The following is a 19,603-nucleotide window of genomic DNA, read 5'->3' as shown; positions in this document are numbered from 1 at the left end:
GGTTTTATAAGTTGTTTATGTATCATTTTAATAAATGTACTTTGTTTTTAACAACTTTCAGCCTCGGCCATATATGAACTAGATCTACCAATAGTATTGTCAAGTTGATGTCTATGTTCCTGTCATCCAGTGTCCCTGCTGATCGGAGTACAGCTAGCTGGTTTGCTGTCAAATATCCAGCCTGCTTCTAACAGCACATTTGGGTGCTCTTCTGAAATGTGAGTACCCTGTTACCGGCTGAGCGTTTTTTGATATCCTGTATTTACTGATACACACATGCGGCGCCTCTTCTGTTGCTTGTATAACCTTGCACAAAGAGAAACACAAAGGACTAGATTACAAGTGGAGTGCAATCGATAGCACAGGGGGCATTATCCATATCGCAACCCAGCGCTAAGAATAGTGTATTACAAGAAAATGGTAAAGATTTACCAGAGAATTTTAACGCAGCCAACAATTTTTAGAGCAAGGGATATGGTATATGACAAGGTGTTGAACTGGTAATGACTCAAAGTTGTATATGTATGTGTGTATGTATGTATGTGTGCACCTACAGAGTAGCACACTTTAGGCTTAGCACACCTTCAGGATAGCACACATTTGGCTTAGCGCATCCACCTTCGGTTTAGTTCACCTTCGGAGTAGCATACCTTAGACTTAGCACATCCACCTTATGCTTAGTGCACCTTCGGGGTAGTACAACTTAGAATTGGAGCACCTTCGGGGTAGTGCAATTTAGGCTAAGCACACCTTCAGGTTAGCGCTCAAGCAATGGTCTAAATGAGTTTTTTCAGCACAGCCCTATAGAAGTCTGTTATGTGAGGGATTTAGTGGACCAACATTCAGATGTTAGCATACCCTAGACTTTCACTCAGTCGCTAACATTTCACTTTTAATTTGTAATATGAGTGCCAAAATAAGAGCACTATTAATTTAACTAAAGTGGTATTAGCGCGCAAAAAGGCTAATATGTGTGTGTTCCAATTGCAATCAAGGCCATAATCTGGTATTACAAGTGGTTACTTAAATATTTTAACTGACACCTGTACTTTTAAATAGTGATGTCTCGAATTGTTCGCCGGCGAATAGTTCCCGGCGAACATAGCTTGTTCGCATTCGCAATGGCGGGTGAACATATGCGATGTTCGATCCGCCCCCTATTCATCATCATTGAGTAAACTTTGACCCTGTATCTCACAGTCTGCAGACACATTCCAGCCAATCAGCAGCAGACCCTCCCTCCCAGACCCTCCCAGCTCCTGGACAGCGGCCATTTTAGATTCATTCGGAAGCTGCATTCTTAGTGAGAGGAGGGACAGTGTAGCTGCTGCTGATTTAATAGGGAAATTGATAGCTAGGCTAGTGTATTCAGTGTCCACTACAGTCCTGAAGGACTCATCTGATCTCTGCATTAAGGACAGCACCCCAAAAAGCCATTTTTAGGGCTAGAACATCAGTCTGTTTTTTTTTTTTCCTGTGTAATCTAATTGCAGTTGCCTGCCTGCCAGCGTGTGTGTCAGGCTCACAGCGTATACTGTGCCCACTTGCCCAGTGCCACCACTCATATCTGGTGTAACAGTAGTGTAAATTTAAAAAAAAAAAACTTTTTTGACTGTGAAACATCAGTCTGCTTGTGTAATCTAATTGCAGTTGCCTGCCTGCCAGCGTGTGTGCCAGGCCCACTTGCCCAGTGCCACCACTCATATCTGGTGTAACAGTAGTGTAAATTAAAAAAAACAAACTTTTTTTACTGTGAAACATCAGTCTGCTAGTTTAATCTAATTGCAGTTGCCTGCCTGCCAGCGTGTGTGCCAGGCTCACAGCGTATACTGTGCCCACTTGCCCAGTGCCACCACTCATATCTGGTGTAACAGTAGTGTAAATTTAAAAAAAAAAAAAAACTTTTTTGACTGTGAAACATCAGTCTGCTTGTGTAATCTAATTGCAGTTGCCTGCCTGCCAGTGTGTGTGCCAGGCCCACTTGTCCAGTGCCACCACTCATATCTGGTGTAACAGTAGTGTAAATTTAAAAAAAAAAAATTTTTTGACTGTGAAACATCAGTCTGCTAGTGTAATCTAATTGCAGTTGCCTGCCTGCCAGCGTGTATGCCAGGCCCACTTGCCCAGTGCCCCCACTCATATCTTGTGTAACAGTAGTGTAAATTTTAAAAAAAATATTTTTTGACTGTGAAACATCAGTCTGCTAGTGTAATCTAATTGCAGTTGCCTGCCTGCCTGCCAGCGTGTGTGCCAGGCCCACTTGCCCAGTGCCACCACTCATATCTGGTGTAACAGTAGTGTAAATTAAAAAAAAAAAAAAACTTTTTTGACTGTGAAACATCAGTCTGCTTGTTTGCAGAGGCTTAGATACAAGATAATCACAGAGGTTAAAAGTATATTATTATAAATGTGTTAGTTATGCAAAACTGGGAAATGGGTAATAAAGGGATTATCTATCTTTTAAAACAATAAAAATTATGGTGTAGACTGTCCCTTGAAACGGGGAGTTTGGTCTGTCACTGTGAAGCGGGCGTAACCCTTACACTACTTGATCGATACAACATCATACCTGATGTTTTAAAGCACGTTATTCCAAACAATTTAGGAATGTTAGGTGATTTATGCCCTTTATGGCTTAAAAACAGACTCTGCATCAACTATGTCATGTTCCATGGGAGCTTTGCCATGGATCCCCCTCCGGCATGCCACAGTCCAGGTGTTAGTCCCCTTGAAACAACTTTTCCATCACTATTGTGGCCATAAAGAGTCCCTGTGGGTTTTAAAATTCGCCTGCCTATTGAATTCTATGGCAGTTCGCCCGGTTCGCCGGGTTCGCAAACAGGTGCGGAAGTTCGTGTCCGCCGTTCGCGAACACAAATTTTTAGGTTCGCGACATCACTTCTTTTAAAGTGGACAACTTGATAATTTAAAAGTAAAATACATTTGTAGGTATATGATGATGTGGTTTTACATTAGAGTTATTATATTTTTACACTTAATTGTATTTTACTGTTCTCCTTAACCCCCGGCCACCTGTGTGTTAATCAATTTTTTTCGTATTTTGCGGGCGGTTGGTGCAGCCAGTAGCAAGTGCACCATCAACCCTGTATTATTCTATAGCAGTACACACTCTCCTACTACTACTTCTCTTTCAGATCAGCTATCACTGTTTATATTTCTTTGACATCATTCTCATTAAACCCCAACCATCTCTGTGTTAATCCATTGTTTTCTTATTTTTAAAGATGGGTGGTGCACTTGCTAGTGCTGTCAGACTACTTTTTCTCCATCTGATTGGCTATTGATGTTTTCATTTTTATTGCAGTGATAGTCAACCCAGTGCAGTAGTGCAAGAGCATGCACTGCTATAAAGTAACATATGGCAGATGGTGCGTTTGCTATTGGTTGCACCACCCATCTCTCAAAGTAAGACAAAAATGGATTAGCACAAAGGAGGTTGGAGGGTTAATGAGAAGGAAAAAGTAGCAGCAATCCAGCGTTTGTGCAAAACAGTATGTTGTTTATTCTGATCAGTGCAGGTAGGATATTAACCAACTCCACATGGAGCAAAACATTTTCATGTGAGCAAACACACTTCGTCAGAGAGGTGTGGATGTTCAGGTGTGTGGTTCATTTATACCAAAAAATTTAATTAACCCTTCAGGTGTATGTGACTTAAAGTGAATGTGAATTTTGATGCTAAAGTGCCCGTTTTGAAAAAAAAATAATTAAAAACAGGGGCACTTTAATTCATCAAAATTTACATTTCATAAGGGCTGAACTCAGGGGCGTCAATAGGGCGTGCAGGGGGTGCGGACTGCACCTGCATGACACCCTCCAGGGGGTGACACCACCAGCAAAAAAAAAAATATTTTTTTTTATTATTATTATTTTATTGAAATTCAAAGAAATACAATGTAGAGATGCATAGATTTTTTAATAGAGAGGCCAGCAGTTGTGATTAATAGTGGGACTGGGGAAGTTGTAGACACACTTAATTTTTTTGCCCTTGAGCCCGCGCCGCAAATTCCACAAATAGTTTTCCCGGCTGCTTTTGCTTGTTTGTACTTTGCTCCTCCCCTGCTCAATTTCACTATGAATGTTGTGGGCATGCCGTGGGGCTTGCAAAGTTGCGCTGATAGTCTAAACCTGCCTGCCTATTTGTGCTCACTGCTCAGTGACGTATGGAGCAGTGGAGTCACTCACTGCTGTGCTGTCTCTCTAAACGGGAAACAGGAAATTGTGAGGGGGATGCCTGGCACCTGACCGCATGACTGTCTGACACTGTATCTCAAGTGAAGGAGCCACGTATGATGCCCACCAGACTGGTACGGTTACGGTACACTAAGTGCACACTGAAGAGGTAGGAGGGGAGGGCGGGCGGGGGTCTGGGGGTGGGCAGAGTGCAGAGGTGATTGGCCATAAGAAGCGGTAGGCACGTGACCCAAGTCAGAGAGCAGAATTTTCATAGTGATTTATTTTTAGAGTGCACTGTTTATCTTTCATTTGATGCTCTGCTGAGCCAGGGAGCAGCTCTAGGCATGAGCTTTATAATTAAAGCAGTGCAGTTTACATATTTTGTATGTTGAGTGTTTTTGTGTGTGTGTCTGAGTGTTTTTGTGTGTGTGTCTGAGTGTATTTGTGTGTGTGTCTGAGTGTTTTTGTGTGTGTGTCTGAGTGTATTTGTGTGTGTGCCTGAGTGTTTTTTTGTGTGTGTGTCTGAGTGTGTTTGTGTGTGTGTCTGAGTGTGTTTGTGTGTGTGCCTGAGTGTTTTTGTGTGTGTGTTTGAGTGTTTTTGTGTGTGTGTCTGAGTATACAGGGAGTGCAGAATTATTAGGCAAATGAGTATTTTGACCACATCATCCTCTTTATGCATGTTGTCTTACTCCAAGCTGTATAGGCTCGAAAGCCTACTACCAATTAAGCATATTAGGTGATGTGCATCTCTGTAATGAGAAGGGGTGTGGTCTAATGACATCAACACCCTATATCAGGTGTGCATAATTATTAGGCAACTTCCTTTCCGTTGGCAAAATGGGTCAAAAGAAGGACTTGACAGGCTCAGAAAAGTCAAAAATAGTGAGATATCTTGCAGAGGGATGCAGCAATCTTAAAATTGCAAAGCTTCTGAAGCGTGATCATCGAACAATCAAGCGTTTCATTCAAAATAGTCAACAGGGTCGCAAGAAGCGTGTGGAAAAACCAAGGCGCAAAATAACTGCCCATGAACTGAGAAAAGTCAAGCGTGCAGCTGCCAAGATGCCACTTGCCACCAGTTTGGCCATATTTCAGAGCTGCAACATCACTGGAGTGCCCAAAAGCACAAGGTGTGCAATACTCAGAGACATGGCCAAGGTAAGAAAGGCTGAAAGACGACCACCACTGAACAAGACACACAAGCTGAAACATCAAGACTGGGCCAAGAAATATCTCAAGACTGATTTTTCTAAGGTTTTATGGACTGATGAAATGAGAGTGAGTCTTGATGGGCCAGATGGATGGGCCCGTGGCTGGATTGGTAAATGGCAGAGAGCTCCAGTCCGACTCAGACGCCAGCAAGGTGGAGGTGGAGTACTGGTTTGGGCTGGTATCATCAAAGATGAGCTTGTGGGGCCTTTTCGGGTTGAGGATGGAGTCAAGCTCAACTCCCAGTCCTACTGCCAGTTTCTGGAAGACACCTTCTTCAAGCAGTGGTACAGGAAGAAGTCTGCATCCTTCAAGAAAAACATGATTTTCATGCAGGACAATGCTCCATCACACGCGTCCAAGTACTCCACAGCGTGGCTGGCAAGAAAGGGTATAAAAGAAGAAAATCTAATGACATGGCCTCCTTGTTCACCTGATCTGAACCCCATTGAGAACCTGTGGTCCATCATCAAATGTGAGATTTACAAGGAGGGAAAACAGTACACCTCTCTGAACAGTGTCTGGGAGGCTGTGGTTGCTGCTGCACGTAATGTTGATGGTGAACAGATCAAAACACTGACAGAATCCATGGATGGCAGGCTTTTGAGTGTCCTTGCAAAGAAAGGTGGCTATATTGGTCACTGATTTGTTTTTGTTTTGTTTTTGAATGTCAGAAATGTATATTTGTGAATGTTGAGATGTTATATTGGTTTCACTGTTAAAAATAAATAATTGAAATGGGTATATATTTGTTTTTTGTTAAGTTGCCTAATAATTATGCACAGTAATAGTCACCTGCACACACAGATATCCCCCTAAAATAGCTATAACTAAAAACAAACTAAAAACTACTTCCAAAACTATTCAGCTTTGATATTAATGAGTTTTTTGGGTTCATTGAGAACATGGTTGTTGTTCAATAATAAAATGAATCCTCAAAAATACAACTTGCCTAATAATTCTGCACTCCCTGTATTTGTGTGTGTGCCTGAGTGTTTTTGTGTGTGTGCCTGAGTGTTTTTGTGTGTGTGTCTGAGTGTTTTTGTGTGTGTGTCTGAGTGTTTTTGTGTGTTTGTGTGTGTGCCTGAGTGTTTTTGTGTGTGTGTCAAAGTGTTTGTGTGTGTGTGTGTGTCTAAGTGTTTGTGTGTGTCTGAGTGTGTTTCCAAGTGTTTGTGTGTACATCTGAATGTTTTTTTGTGTGTCTGAGTGTGTGTGTCTGAGTGTTTGTATGTGTGTGTGCCTGTGTTTTTGTGTTTGTGTGTGTCTGCTTTCTGTCCATTGGAGAAGTTTGCCTTTTTTATGAAATCCTCTTCTTGCAGTAAAAAAAAAATAATACTGGGGGGTGGGGGGGGATGACACCATAACTTACTGAATCGGGTGACACCAACCCTAGTAACTCCACTGGCTGAACTCACTGAATTATATAGGGAAAAGGGAAGAACCTGAGATGAGAGATGCCTTCCATAGAAATTAATGAACCTCTCTGGGATACATAATTTCACAGGGAGTAGAAGGTAACTGGAAAACACCTGGGGCTGATCTAAAGTCTCAGTTTGCATTAATTACAAATTAAACTGTAATGTTTCACTACAATTTAATTTGCTTTTGCCTATAGTTTAGTATGTATTACTTTTCTGTCAGTTCAATAAGTATATTGTGAATTTTGGGCAAACTTCACCCGCATACAGCTGGCAAGAACAATCTGTGACACCAGCTTGTTTAAAATGCTTACAGAATTTCACAAGACTTATGAAAGTGCTTCAGACATACCATGGGAACTCCCCTGTTCAGCCCAGGGAACACCCTTGTCCATTCCAGTTTCTGGGTTATAACGCTGCTTTTTCACTACCGCTGCTATTACGAGTCTTGTAGGTACAGCTGTCCCGCACACTTTTTTGGCCGTACCGCAAATTAACTTAAGCAATTTCGTAAAGTCTTTTTTCAATGGGACTTCCATAGCGCCGGTATTACAAGATTTTTTTTTTGGAGGCCAAAAAGTGAGCAGTACAGTAGTTATGAGTTTTACGCTACAAAGCTGTAGCATAAAACTCATAACTAAAGTGTTAAAAAGTACACTATCACCTATAAACTACGTATTGACCCCTAAACCGAGGCCCTCCCGCATCGCAAACACTGAAATAAAATTATTAACCCCTAATCTGCCACTCCTGACATCGCCGCCACTATAATAAACATATTAACCCCTAAACCGCCGCACTCCCGCATCGCAACCACTAGTTAAATATTATTAACCCCTAATCTGCCACCCCTAACATCGCCGCCACCTACCTACATTTATTATCCCCTAATCTGCCGCCCCCAACGTTGCCACCACTATACTAAATTTATTAACCCCTTAACCTAAGTCTAACCCTAACCCTAACACCCCCTAACTTAAATATAATTAAAATAAATCTAAATAAAAATTACTATCATTACCTAAATAATTCCGATTTAAAACTAAATACTTACCTATAAAATAAACCCTAAGCTAGCTACAATATAACTAATAGTTACATTGTAGCTATCTTAGGGTTTATTTTTATTTTACACGCAAGTTTGTATTTATTTAAACTAGGTAGAATAGTTACTAAATAGTTATTAACTATTTACTAACTACATAGCTAAAATAAATACAAATTTACCTGTAAAATAAAACCTAACCTGAGTTACACTAACACCTAACATTACCGAACAATTAAATAAATTGCATAAATTAAATACAATTACCTAAATTCCAAAAAAACAACTAAATTACACAAAATAAAAACAAATTATAAGATATTTAAACTAATTACACCTAATCTAATAGCCCTATCAAAATAAAAAAGCCCCCCAAAATAAAAAAAACCTAGCCTAAACTAAACTACCAATAGCCCTTAAAGGGGCATTTTGCAGGGCATTGCCCCAAAGAAATCAACTCTTTTACCTGTAAAAAAAATACAAACAACCCCCCCAACAGTAAAACGCACCACCCACACAACCAAACCCCCCAAATAAAATCCTAACTAAAAAAAACCTTAGCTCCCCATTGCCCTGAAAAGGGCATTTGGATGGGCATTGCCCTTAAAAGGGCATTTAGCTTTATTGCTGCCCAAACCCTAACCTAAAAATAAAACCCACCCAATTAACCCTTAAAAAACCTAACACTAACCCCTGAAGATCCACTTACAGTTTTGAAGAGCCGACATCCATCCTCAACGAAGCCGGGAGAAGTCCTCAGCGAAGCGGCAAGAAGTCCTCAACGAAGCCAGGAGAAGTCTTCATCCAAGCCGGCAGAAGTGGTCCTCCAGACGGGCAGAAGTCTTCATCCAGACGGCATCTTCTATCTTCATCCATCTAGCGCGAAGGGGGTCCATCTTCAAGACTTCCGGCGCGGAACATCCTCTTCCAACGAAGTCTTCTTCCCGAATGAATGTTTCTTTAAGTGACGTCATCCAAGATTGTGTCCATTGAATTCTGATTGGCTGATAGAATTCTATCAGCCAATCGGAATTAAAGGTGAAAAAATCCTATTGGCTGATGCAATCAGCCAATAGGATTGAGCTTGCATTCTATTGGATGTTCCAATCATCCAATAAAATGCAAGCTCAATCCTATTGGCTGATTGGATCAGCCAATAGGATTGAAGTTCAATCCTATTGGCTAATTGCATCAGCCAATAGGATTTTTTCACCTTTAATCCGATTGGCTGATAGAATTCTATCAGCCAATTGGAATTAAAGGGACCCCATCTTGGATGACGTCATTTAACGGAACCTTCATTCTGGAAGAAGACTTTGATGGAAGAGGATGTTCCGCGCCGGATGTCTTGAAGATGTACCCTCTCCGTGCCGGATGGATGAAGATAGAAGATGCCGTCTGGATGAAGACTTCTGCCCGTCTGGAGGACCACTTCTGCCGGCTTGGATGAAGACTTCTCCCGGCTTCTTTGAGGACTTCTTGCCGCTTCGCTGAGGACTTCTCCCGGCTTCGTTGAGGATGGATGTCGGCTCTTCAAAACTGTAAGTGGTTCTTCAGGGGTTAGTGTTAGGTTTTTTAAAGGGTTTATTGGGTGTGTTTTATTTTTAGGTTAGGGTTTGGGCAGCAATAGAGCTAAATGCCCATTTGAGGGCAATGTCCATCCAAATATCCTTTTCAGGGCAATGGGGAGCTTAGGTTTTTCTAGTTAGGATTTTTTGGGGGGTTGGTTGTGTGGGTGGTGGGTTTTACTGTTGGGGGGGTTGTTTGTATTTTTTTTTACAGGTAAAAGAGCTGATTTATTTGGGACAATGCCCCGCAAAAGGCCCTTTTAAAGGCTATTGGTAGTTTAGATTAGGCTAGGGTTTTTTTTATTTGGGGGGGGGTATTTTTATTTTGAGAGGGCTCTTAGATTAGGTGTAATTAGTTTAAATATCTGATAATTTCTTTTTTTATTTTGTGTAATTTAGTGGGGGGTTGTAATTTAGGTAATTGTATTTAATTTATGTAATTTATTTAATTGTTGTGTAATGTTAGGTGTTAGTGTAACTCAGGTTAGATTTTATTTTACAGGTAAATTTGCATTTATTTTAGCTAGGTAGTTATAACTATTTAATAACTAATCTACCTAGTTAAAATAAATACAAACTTGACTGTGAAATAAAAATAAAACCTAAGCTAGCTACAATGTTACTATTAGTTATATTGTAGCTAGCTTAGGGTTTATTTTATAGGTAAGTATTTTGTTTTAAATAGGAATAATTTAGGTAATGATAGGAATTTTTATTTAGATTTATTTTAATTATATTTAAGTTAGGGGTGTTAGGGTTAGGGTTAGACTTAGGTTTAGGGGTTAATAAATTTAGTATAGTGGAGGCGACATTAGGGGCGGCAGATTAGGGGTTAATAAATGTAGGTAGGTGGCGTCGATGTTAGGGGCGGCAGATTAAGGGTTAATAATATTTAACTAGTGGTTGCGATGCGGGAGTGCGGCGGTTTAGGGGTTAATATGTTTATTATAGTGGCGGTGACGTTGGGGTGGCAGATTAGGGGTTAATAAGTGTAGGTAGGTTGCGGCGACATTGGGGACGGCAGATTAGGGGTTAATAAATATAATGTAGGTGTCGGCGATGTTGGGGGCAGCAGATTAGGGGCTAATAAGTATAATGTAGGTGTCTCCGATGTCCAGAGCGGCAGATTAGGGGTTAATAAGTATAATGTAGTTGTCGGTGATGTCGGGGGTGGCAGATTAGGGGTTAATAAGTTTAAGATTAGGGGTTTATGTTAGGGTGTTAGGTGTAAACATAAATTTAGTTTCCCTATAGGAATCAATGGGGCTGCTTTACGGAGCTTTACGCTGCTTTATTGCAGGTGTTAGGCTTTTTTCAGCCGGCTCTCCCCATTGATGTCTATGGGGAAATCGTGCATGAGCACGTAAAACCAGCTCACCGCTGACTTAAGCAGCGCTGGTATTGGAGTGCGGTATGGAGCTCAATTTTGCTCTACGCTCACTTCTTGCCTGATAATGCCGGGTTTATGAAAACCTGTAACCAGCGCTGTAGGTAAGTGAGCGGTGACAATAACGTGCAAGTTAGCACCGCACCCCTTATAACGCAAAACTCGTAATCTAGCCATTATATTTTTGTTCTAATTAAACTTTTTTTTTCTAATGTTGTCGTCTCTGTCCGCCAGTGAGCAGTAAAGTCCCATTACTCTGTTGTACATAATTATACACATCTTGTTTATTTCCCCTAATAGCTTTTATTACACACAAATATTTTAATATATTTAATTGCTGCGCTATCATATACATCAAGGACGGAAAACCTGTAGCCCAAGGGCTACTTGTGGTTCTCTACACTAGTTATTGCAGGTGAAAACACAGATATGACTTGGGTGATGACCACAACTAAAATAAGCCCTCTGTAGAGGAAAACAGCAGAGGGTACCTTCTAACCTTACCTAAATCTGGCCCTGTGTCAGTGGACATTTTTTATCTGCGGCCCCCAAGAGTTCTTAAATATTGATCTGTGGCCCTTGTGTGTTAGAAAGTTGTCCATCACACAATATAAAAAAAATTGCAATATGTCCCTTTAAGTGAACACATAATACTTAGCAATGACAATAACTAAATAGGACACATTAGTCAATAATGACGACATTTTTATTCAACACTGGCCCAGTTTCATTTATATTCTAAAATATATTTTTCTAAGCTTTATTGTCCACCTAATTGTCACATTTAAATGAAGACTTTCCATTAATGTAAATATATATAAAATAGACATATTCATTCATGACAATATTGTAGATTACAATATATGTAGAATGATGTTTGTATTGAATGGGCCTAATATTCTTGTATTTATTTACCTTTCATTCTATTTGAAATGTTTTAATCACCTCTCCCTTTTACTTTTCTTTGTATTCCATCATGATAATACATTGTTTGTGATTGTCCATATTCTGAGCAAAATAATCAAATACAAAAATTGAGTAAAATCATTATATACAATGAGAGGCTGAGTTTGATGGATGTAGCTTCTATTTTTTATCAGTATAATATATGTAAACTTGAAAAAAGCAATGCTAATGTTATAACCATTTAGTTTATTGATGGGTGAATAGCGCCACTGAACTCTGATTGGCTGATGTTTTGCAGAAACATTCTATGTAATATAATAATGCTAACAACATAATATCAGTAAATTATAAGGAAAACAGATTACCTGGTCCCTGTTGTATTCTACACTCTGTGACAGCCAGAAGAAAGGTAATCAGACATACAAGACAATTTACTTTAAAATCAAAACAGTTTTTTCTGTTTTATGGTATGAAATTATCCGACTCACAACAGTGGACTGATAAAGTATAAGTGTACTTTAATATATGTCAGGTTCTCATATGTAGCTCCATCCTACCAGAAAACTTGAAGAGGGAGCTATAATATTGCATTCATTTATACATTTAAAAGGCGTATTCCTAGAGATGGGCGAATGTTTCACAACATTCGAAAAATTAAACGAATTTTAACACATTAGTTCGTTCATTTCGAATTTTGAATGTTTGTACAACATTCTAACATTCGTTTAATGTAATAGTATTTCTAATGGTTTCTTTAAATGTAATATTCTATTTAAATTTTTCTAATAACTCGGGGGGAACTTCCGGGCAGCGGCCATGATAAGTCGCATAGCTGCTTGCTGCTACAGCATTTTTTTGAAAAGCTGGAATATCTACCTTTCAACAGACTGATCCAAACTACATTTTAAGAGAGCTGTCTTAGAATTTGAAAGCTTTAACTACTGAGCCCAGAATTTTATGATTTGCTGCTGCCATCAGCGCCTGGAGCCGTTTCAAGATCTCGGCCATCACCATACCCCCCGGGAGGGAGCCCTTGGCCCTGTCGTTATGTAGCACATTGTGTGCCATTTCTCAAATAATACATTTTGCCATCGATAGCTATCGCACATTTCAGAAGAGCCATTAAACGGATTCACCTGCTCAGCTAGCGACTACATCTTGCCCTTAATAGAGACTTACTTGATCTTTCTATTACAAATGGAGGACCTACAAAGATGGGAATCTCAAATGACCCAGTTCATAGGGGACTACTATCAGAACCTGGAGAGGGATCTGTGTGGCTTTCTCATAATGGTTCTAAACATCAAGAGGACAACAACACAACCCGAAGATCAGCTCTTAAGGAACTCGGCTGGAACTCCTACAACTTATGGGGCTGGAGCTACCGATACAGAAGGCCCTAACTTCTATACTCATGCAGCAAACTCCGTGCCAAATTATACATATTCAGAAGCCTTGGGGGAGCGATCTGCAATGAAAGCAGAGTTCGCAGATGAATGCCTTCCAGATCCAATAAAGGACACAGCCCCTTCTCACATACCCAGCAACACAACCTTAGCCATCACTGATAATCGGAACCCGGATAGATCCACAAAGCTGGGACTACTATACCTGAAGGGAGAGTTTGCCCATACATGCCTGCCTTCCACCCGGACAATACAGGGAGACATGCTGCTCCTAAAGATGTCTCTGAATGTGCACATCTATCAGCCCTGTGATATGCCATTGCCTCTCACGCTGCAAAGAACACAGAGTCTGCATACAGACATTCTTGATGATCTGGGACTGGCTCTACTGGCAGCTGGTATTGTATTTGTGGGGCACAAAGTGAGCGACTACATTGGAGTAGGATAAACATAGGATTACTTAAACTGGGGATCTTGTGCTTATCACACTCATCACATGAGTCTGGGATATTATGTCTTCAGATCTAACCCTACTTGTACTTGTTTTTTACTGGAAATCCTATTATTTATTGCTCTCAACAAGTGTTCATCTGGACTGACTCTAGTATTATAGGAAACTTTTCGGCTACTTATTACTAATACTCTTTTTTACTGGGTACAGTATGATTTGTGCTTTATGCAGAGAAGTGGGTTGGAACTATTGTAAATACAATAGTTTATATGTGCATAATGGTTATTGGGGTAAATTACTAATAGGTTTCACCTTTTTTAGCCTTACTCCCGCACGTAGTAAATTTGTCTTGGTTTGCAAGATGGATCATTTCATATCTCCTATTACCTTACAGTATAATATTACTACCTACACATGTAGTGGCGACTCAGCTATCCGCGGCCGGGATGGCTGGGTTTGACATGTTTGTTTTTATGTGAACCATGTTATTGCATAGGGGGTGTATGTACACACATCAAATGTTTTTTTTACATTATATATGGGTTTAGATCCTTTTCATCAGACATGGGTTTATGTCACTTTCTGACCTCAGCCAAGCAAACTAAATAGCTCTTGTTAAATACTGGACTTATAGACATACCCACCTGTATCACATGTATTCTCTACCATACAAAGTAGGAGGTAATATCTTGTATTTTGAGAGCTAATTGAGATCTATTATATCTGTATAACTGATGTGCTTACATTCTACTGCTGCCAAGGTATTAGCTGGGAGGTCCTATTATGACTCCAAATTGTTAGCCCAACTAACCCTATAGCTATTGTGACCGTATCACCTAAACCCACATTTGTCACTTATTACTTGTAACTGTTTAGCATCCATTCATATTAGCCTTCTCCCCAAAACCTATTAATAAAGTTATGTATACATGACTCATAGATTTACACCAGGAAAGTACCAAAGATCCCTTAGACTTATGTGACTACTACTTAGCCCTTATACCTATGATAAAATATACTTACACCCCGAGCTCTAAGGCTTTCGCATCTAGACATATATTAGACCCTACATAGCAGTGAATATAACAACCCCCCAGCTTAGTAGTAGTTGCTGCTTTATTCACTTATACATAGTGGTTGCTTGAAATATCTAGTTCTTAGAATAAATGGACAGATTTCCCAACCATATACACTACAGATTACTTATATCAGTGTCTTCACTTGAGATCCATAAGTGGTCTCCGCTATGCCAGGATACCTTCCTGTTCTAATATTATCTATTTATTCAAGGTCCATGAGCGGCCTCATAGGTTTTCAGGAAGGTTTACATTTTGTTAGACATGTTGTATATGTGCTATACCTTTGTTATGTTTATTCATAATGTATAATCCTTATGGCATCTCCCTAGTTATATAAGCATGCTATAAAATCCTATAAAATCGAGGTTTATCAATGAGATCCACAAGTGGTCTCCTCTGCTTACAATTGCCTTCTTTTGCCTTAATATTTCCTGTTACTTATGAAGGTCCAAGAGTGGCCTATGGTGTCATGTAGAAGGTTTCTAAATGATTGGCATCCAATCTATATAATGTTTGCATGGTATGTAAATTGTTGCCTTTATGTTTCTTTTATGTTTATGTTACTGCCTGTGCCTCCTGTAACATGGAAGCCTTATCTCATGTGACATGCGGTGTAAGAATTTATTTAAATAAACTTCAAATTAAAAAAAAAATTAAAAAAATTCTGATAACTCAATTTGAATTATGCAGTATTCAAATTTGAAAAATTTGAATTTATATATTTGTAATAGTATTTCTAATGCTTTCTTTAAATGTAATCTTCGAATTATGCAATATTCGAAATAGAAACATTTGAATTTATATATTTGTATCTATTATGTATCGATTTACTAAATTCCCTACCACATGAACAATTGAACTTCTGAATAGTATTTATTAAATAGAATGTTACATTCAAAATGTTGAATGTGGACATTCAATCTAATTATGAACATTCGAAATCGAAAGTGACATTCAAAAACTGTAAATAACCTTTGATTATAGAATTTTTAAGAATATTTGTAAATTGAATTTCTTCACTAACATTTGTTCTAACATTCAAATTCAAATATAAACACATTCACCCATCCCTACTTATTACTTTAACTTGAAGCTTCACTAAGAATGTCAGGAAGTTTCCAGTGAGAGAAATGAACTCATATCTTATATCTTATCTAGTGTGGATGAGACACTAACTTTTGAATGAGATCTCAAAAGCTCAGTGAATAAGCTATATTAGATAACATAACAATTTGAGTGAATTGTCTAGTTGGAGAGATGATTACATTTTGAGAGCATCTAAACAATATTTTAAATTGGACAACTACTGAGATGCACAGTCTGTTTATAAAAGAAGGATAAAAGAAATGAACAGGCCCTTTCTAGAATGCCCCCCAACCTAGTATATTTAGTAGGTTCAGTGAAGATATTGGAGATGTCATTTTTTTGAATTGTGAGGTCAGTGAATTCTACTAAGAATGATTATTCAGATATCAGAAGGTCCTAAGCAGCTTTGAAGAGTTTTTAACCTGCCCGGTAAGCAATAATTTGTAAATGCTGCCAATGACAATTACTAAACTAGCAAGCGAACCCAGATGACAATAAGAAGTGGAGACAAAAAATAAGGATTTGACATAATGGGTAAACCTTTCTGCTGAATAGCTAAATACTGAAATAAAGAGACGGATGTAAAGGAGAATCAGATAGTATTGACAAGGCCTGGGAATTTGAGGTGGAATAGGGAAATAACCACAACAGAAAATAAGAATGTTCATTTTTACACCCTAAATAGTATACATTTTACATTAAAGAGTTCTTTAGATAAATAATAAAGTCAATAGTACCAACATCGATCTGTTAACTAGATTGATAAAATGCCTTTGTTTGCTACACACATAGACAAATTACCTGTATGTGCTGTTGGGTTTTGTGTTGTAGAATTGGAAGCTGTGTCTTCTAGTCTCTGAGTGGTGTCTCTGGTTTTCCTTGTCTGCAGAGAGTATCAAATTATAACCAATTATCGGTCCATTTGAGAAAAGAGGAGGAATCCAGATAACCTCAATTGTGTCATAGCTGGAACTCTGAAGAGTCTCAATGCGAGGAACACTTGCAGGTGCTGTAAGATATAACAATACATAGACATTCTAAAAGACATGCAAGTATTTACATTGTTATGGACAGTAGTATGGCTGGGTATGGGATTTTAGGGGGACTGCAGAGATATTTATGTTAGATCCTTATTCTGATGTTGGTATAGAGCTTATGTGGAAGCTAATCGTATGCGGGCATGTGCTTAACAGGAGAAAGAAGGCCAGGGGTCTGATCTCAGGTTTAATAATTCACAAGTGTGTCAGTGTTATGTGGCTTGCAGTATCTGTGCTTCAGTAAAAGGACTAAACATACAGAATCACTTGCAAAAGGGATGGATGATATATTAAAGAGCCTGCTACTGGATACAGCAATACAACAAAAAGCTCTTGGCTATATGAATGGGGCTTTGGTTAAAGGGACAGTTTACCCCCCAAAAAATCTCCCCTTTAATTTGTTCCCAATGATCCATTTTACCTGATGGAGTGTATTAAATTGTTTACAAGTAGCTGGTTTACCCTTATTTCGGCATTTGAATTAGCTGATTAGCCTGTGGTAGGTATCCCCACCTGTACTGAAGGTTTCTGGTCTTAAGTCCAGGCTATTGACAGGTAGGGATTGGCAAATGTGTTTATATTTGAATTCAAATGTTAGAATGAATGTTATTGTAGAAATTCGATTTACATAATCGAATTTTCATAAGAACGAATATTCATAAAAATTCTATTATCGAATGTTATTTACAGTTGAAGAAGGTCATATTTGAATTCGAATGTGATATTTGAATTCGAATATTACAATTATAAAACACAGTTGTAGACTAGAAATACTATTTTAAATTTGAATGCTACATTTGAATTGGAATGTTACATTTAAATTTGAATATTATATTTATACAACACAGTTGTAGACTAGAACTATTATTTTGAATTCAAATGTGACATTTGAATTCGAATGTGACATTCAAATTTGAATATTACATTTATAAAACAGTATTAGACTAAAAATACTATTTCGAATTTGAATGTGACATTTGAATTTGAATGTGACATTCGAATTCGAATGTGACATTCAAATTTGAATATTATATTTATACAACAGTTGTAGACTGGAAATACTAATTCGAATTTGAATGTGACATTTGAATTTGAATATTACATTTTTAAAACACAGTTGTAGACTAGAAATACTATTTCGAATTTGAATGTTACATTTGAATTCGAATGTCATATTCGAATTCAAATATTACATTTATACAACACAGTTGTAGACTAGAAATATTATTTCTAATTCGAATGTGACATTTGAATTTGAATGTGACATTCGAATTCGAATATTACATTTATAAAACAGTATTAGACTAAAAATACTATTTCGAATTCCAATGTGACATTCAAATTAAAATGTAGCATTCGAATTCGAATATTACATTTATAAAACAGAATTAGACTAAAAATACTATTTCGAATTTGAATGTGACATTCAAATTCGAATGTGACATTCGAATATTACATTTATACAACAGCTGTAGACTAGAAATACTATTTAAAAATTGAATGTGACATTTGAATTTGAATATTACATTTATAAAACGCAGTATTAGACTAGAAATACTATTTCAAATTTGAATGTCACATTCAAATTCGAATGTAGCATTCAAATTCAAATATTACATTTATAAAACACAGTTGTAGACTAGAAATACTATTTCGAATAAGAATGTTACATTCAAATTCGAATATTACATTTCAAAATTGAATGTGATATAAAATACATAGCTAAACATTCTATTATTAGAACAAATATTTTCGAATGTTATTGAAAAGTTCGAAAACGAAAATTTGAAAATAGAATGTTATATAAACATTTGATTCGAACAAATGAATGTATCAAAATTTGTTTTAAATTTTGAATTTTTAGAAACATTTGCCCATCCCTATTGACAGGTAATGTAAACAAAGCCAGCAGAAGAAATTACACTCCCAGTGGGGGTAGAAGAGATAACTAATAAAATTATGATTTTCCTTGTTCTCCCTAAGTACTGGGCTTTGGTTTACAAACAGATATAAGATAAGAAAGCAAGTGTGTGTACACAAAGTGATAACATAATTAGATATAATTTTACCTGCAAGCTTAACCCATTGTAATAGGCTGTGGTTTCAAAGCACAAAACCAGCTATTTCATATACACAAATAAAGCTGAAAATGCAATTTCTCATACATTTTATACTCTGCAGCTGGTATTACAAGTCATTAAAAATACACTAAGGGAAAAACTATTTTACAGTATACTGTCCATTTAAGGTAGGGCTGTCTGTTATACCACATGGGCTTCTTTCTCAAGGTTCATATATTTCTTATTGCAGTATTATAAAAGCTTATCTGTGTGTCCCTTCTTATGCAAATATTTAATAAAGCAGTAATTGCAAAACCATCTCTAACAAATGATAAGCAGACATCCTAGTGTTTGCACAGTTATAGTATCATCATTATAAATTGATGCTCTTTCCTTATCTTGGAGGGAATGTACACTATACCAAATAACATATACGCCATGCAAATATAATTCTACTTCCAATTAATATTGTGTACATATATGTTTTCCTCTCTCTAATCAAATATTATGTAGGTCAAAAACAACAGGCTAATATGGAAAATGTAATGCAGCTATTATTTAGTCTATGGGGCCGATTTATTAATGGCCGAATGCATCTTTATGCATCTGTTACCGCGCAAGCCTTCTTGCTCGCCGGAAACAAGAGTTAAGAAGCAGCGGTCTTAAGACCTCTGCTCCTTAACTCGTCCTCCACCTCTGAGGCGGCGGACAGCAATCTGCCTGATCGTATACGATTGGTTAATTGATACCATCT

At 37.9% G+C, this 19,603-nt stretch overlaps 1 protein-coding gene across 1 annotated transcript in view; it reads right to left on the bottom strand.

Moving 5' to 3' along the window:
• ROS1 (ROS proto-oncogene 1, receptor tyrosine kinase) overlaps positions 1–19,603 on the bottom strand; it is a 474,496-nt gene that overhangs the window by 419,243 nt on the left and 35,650 nt on the right. The window contains exon 6 of the mRNA XM_053712162.1: positions 16,554–16,761. Coding sequence (XP_053568137.1) covers positions 16,554–16,761 — 208 coding nt within the window. The remainder of the gene's footprint in view (positions 1–16,553; positions 16,762–19,603) is intronic.

Source organism: Bombina bombina, chromosome 4 (genome assembly GCF_027579735.1).
Source record: "Bombina bombina isolate aBomBom1 chromosome 4, aBomBom1.pri, whole genome shotgun sequence".
Classification (NCBI taxonomy): domain Eukaryota; kingdom Metazoa; phylum Chordata; class Amphibia; order Anura; family Bombinatoridae; genus Bombina; species Bombina bombina.
The sequence above is the reverse complement of the archived record's forward strand: the minus strand, read 5'-3'. Positions and strand labels throughout refer to the sequence as shown.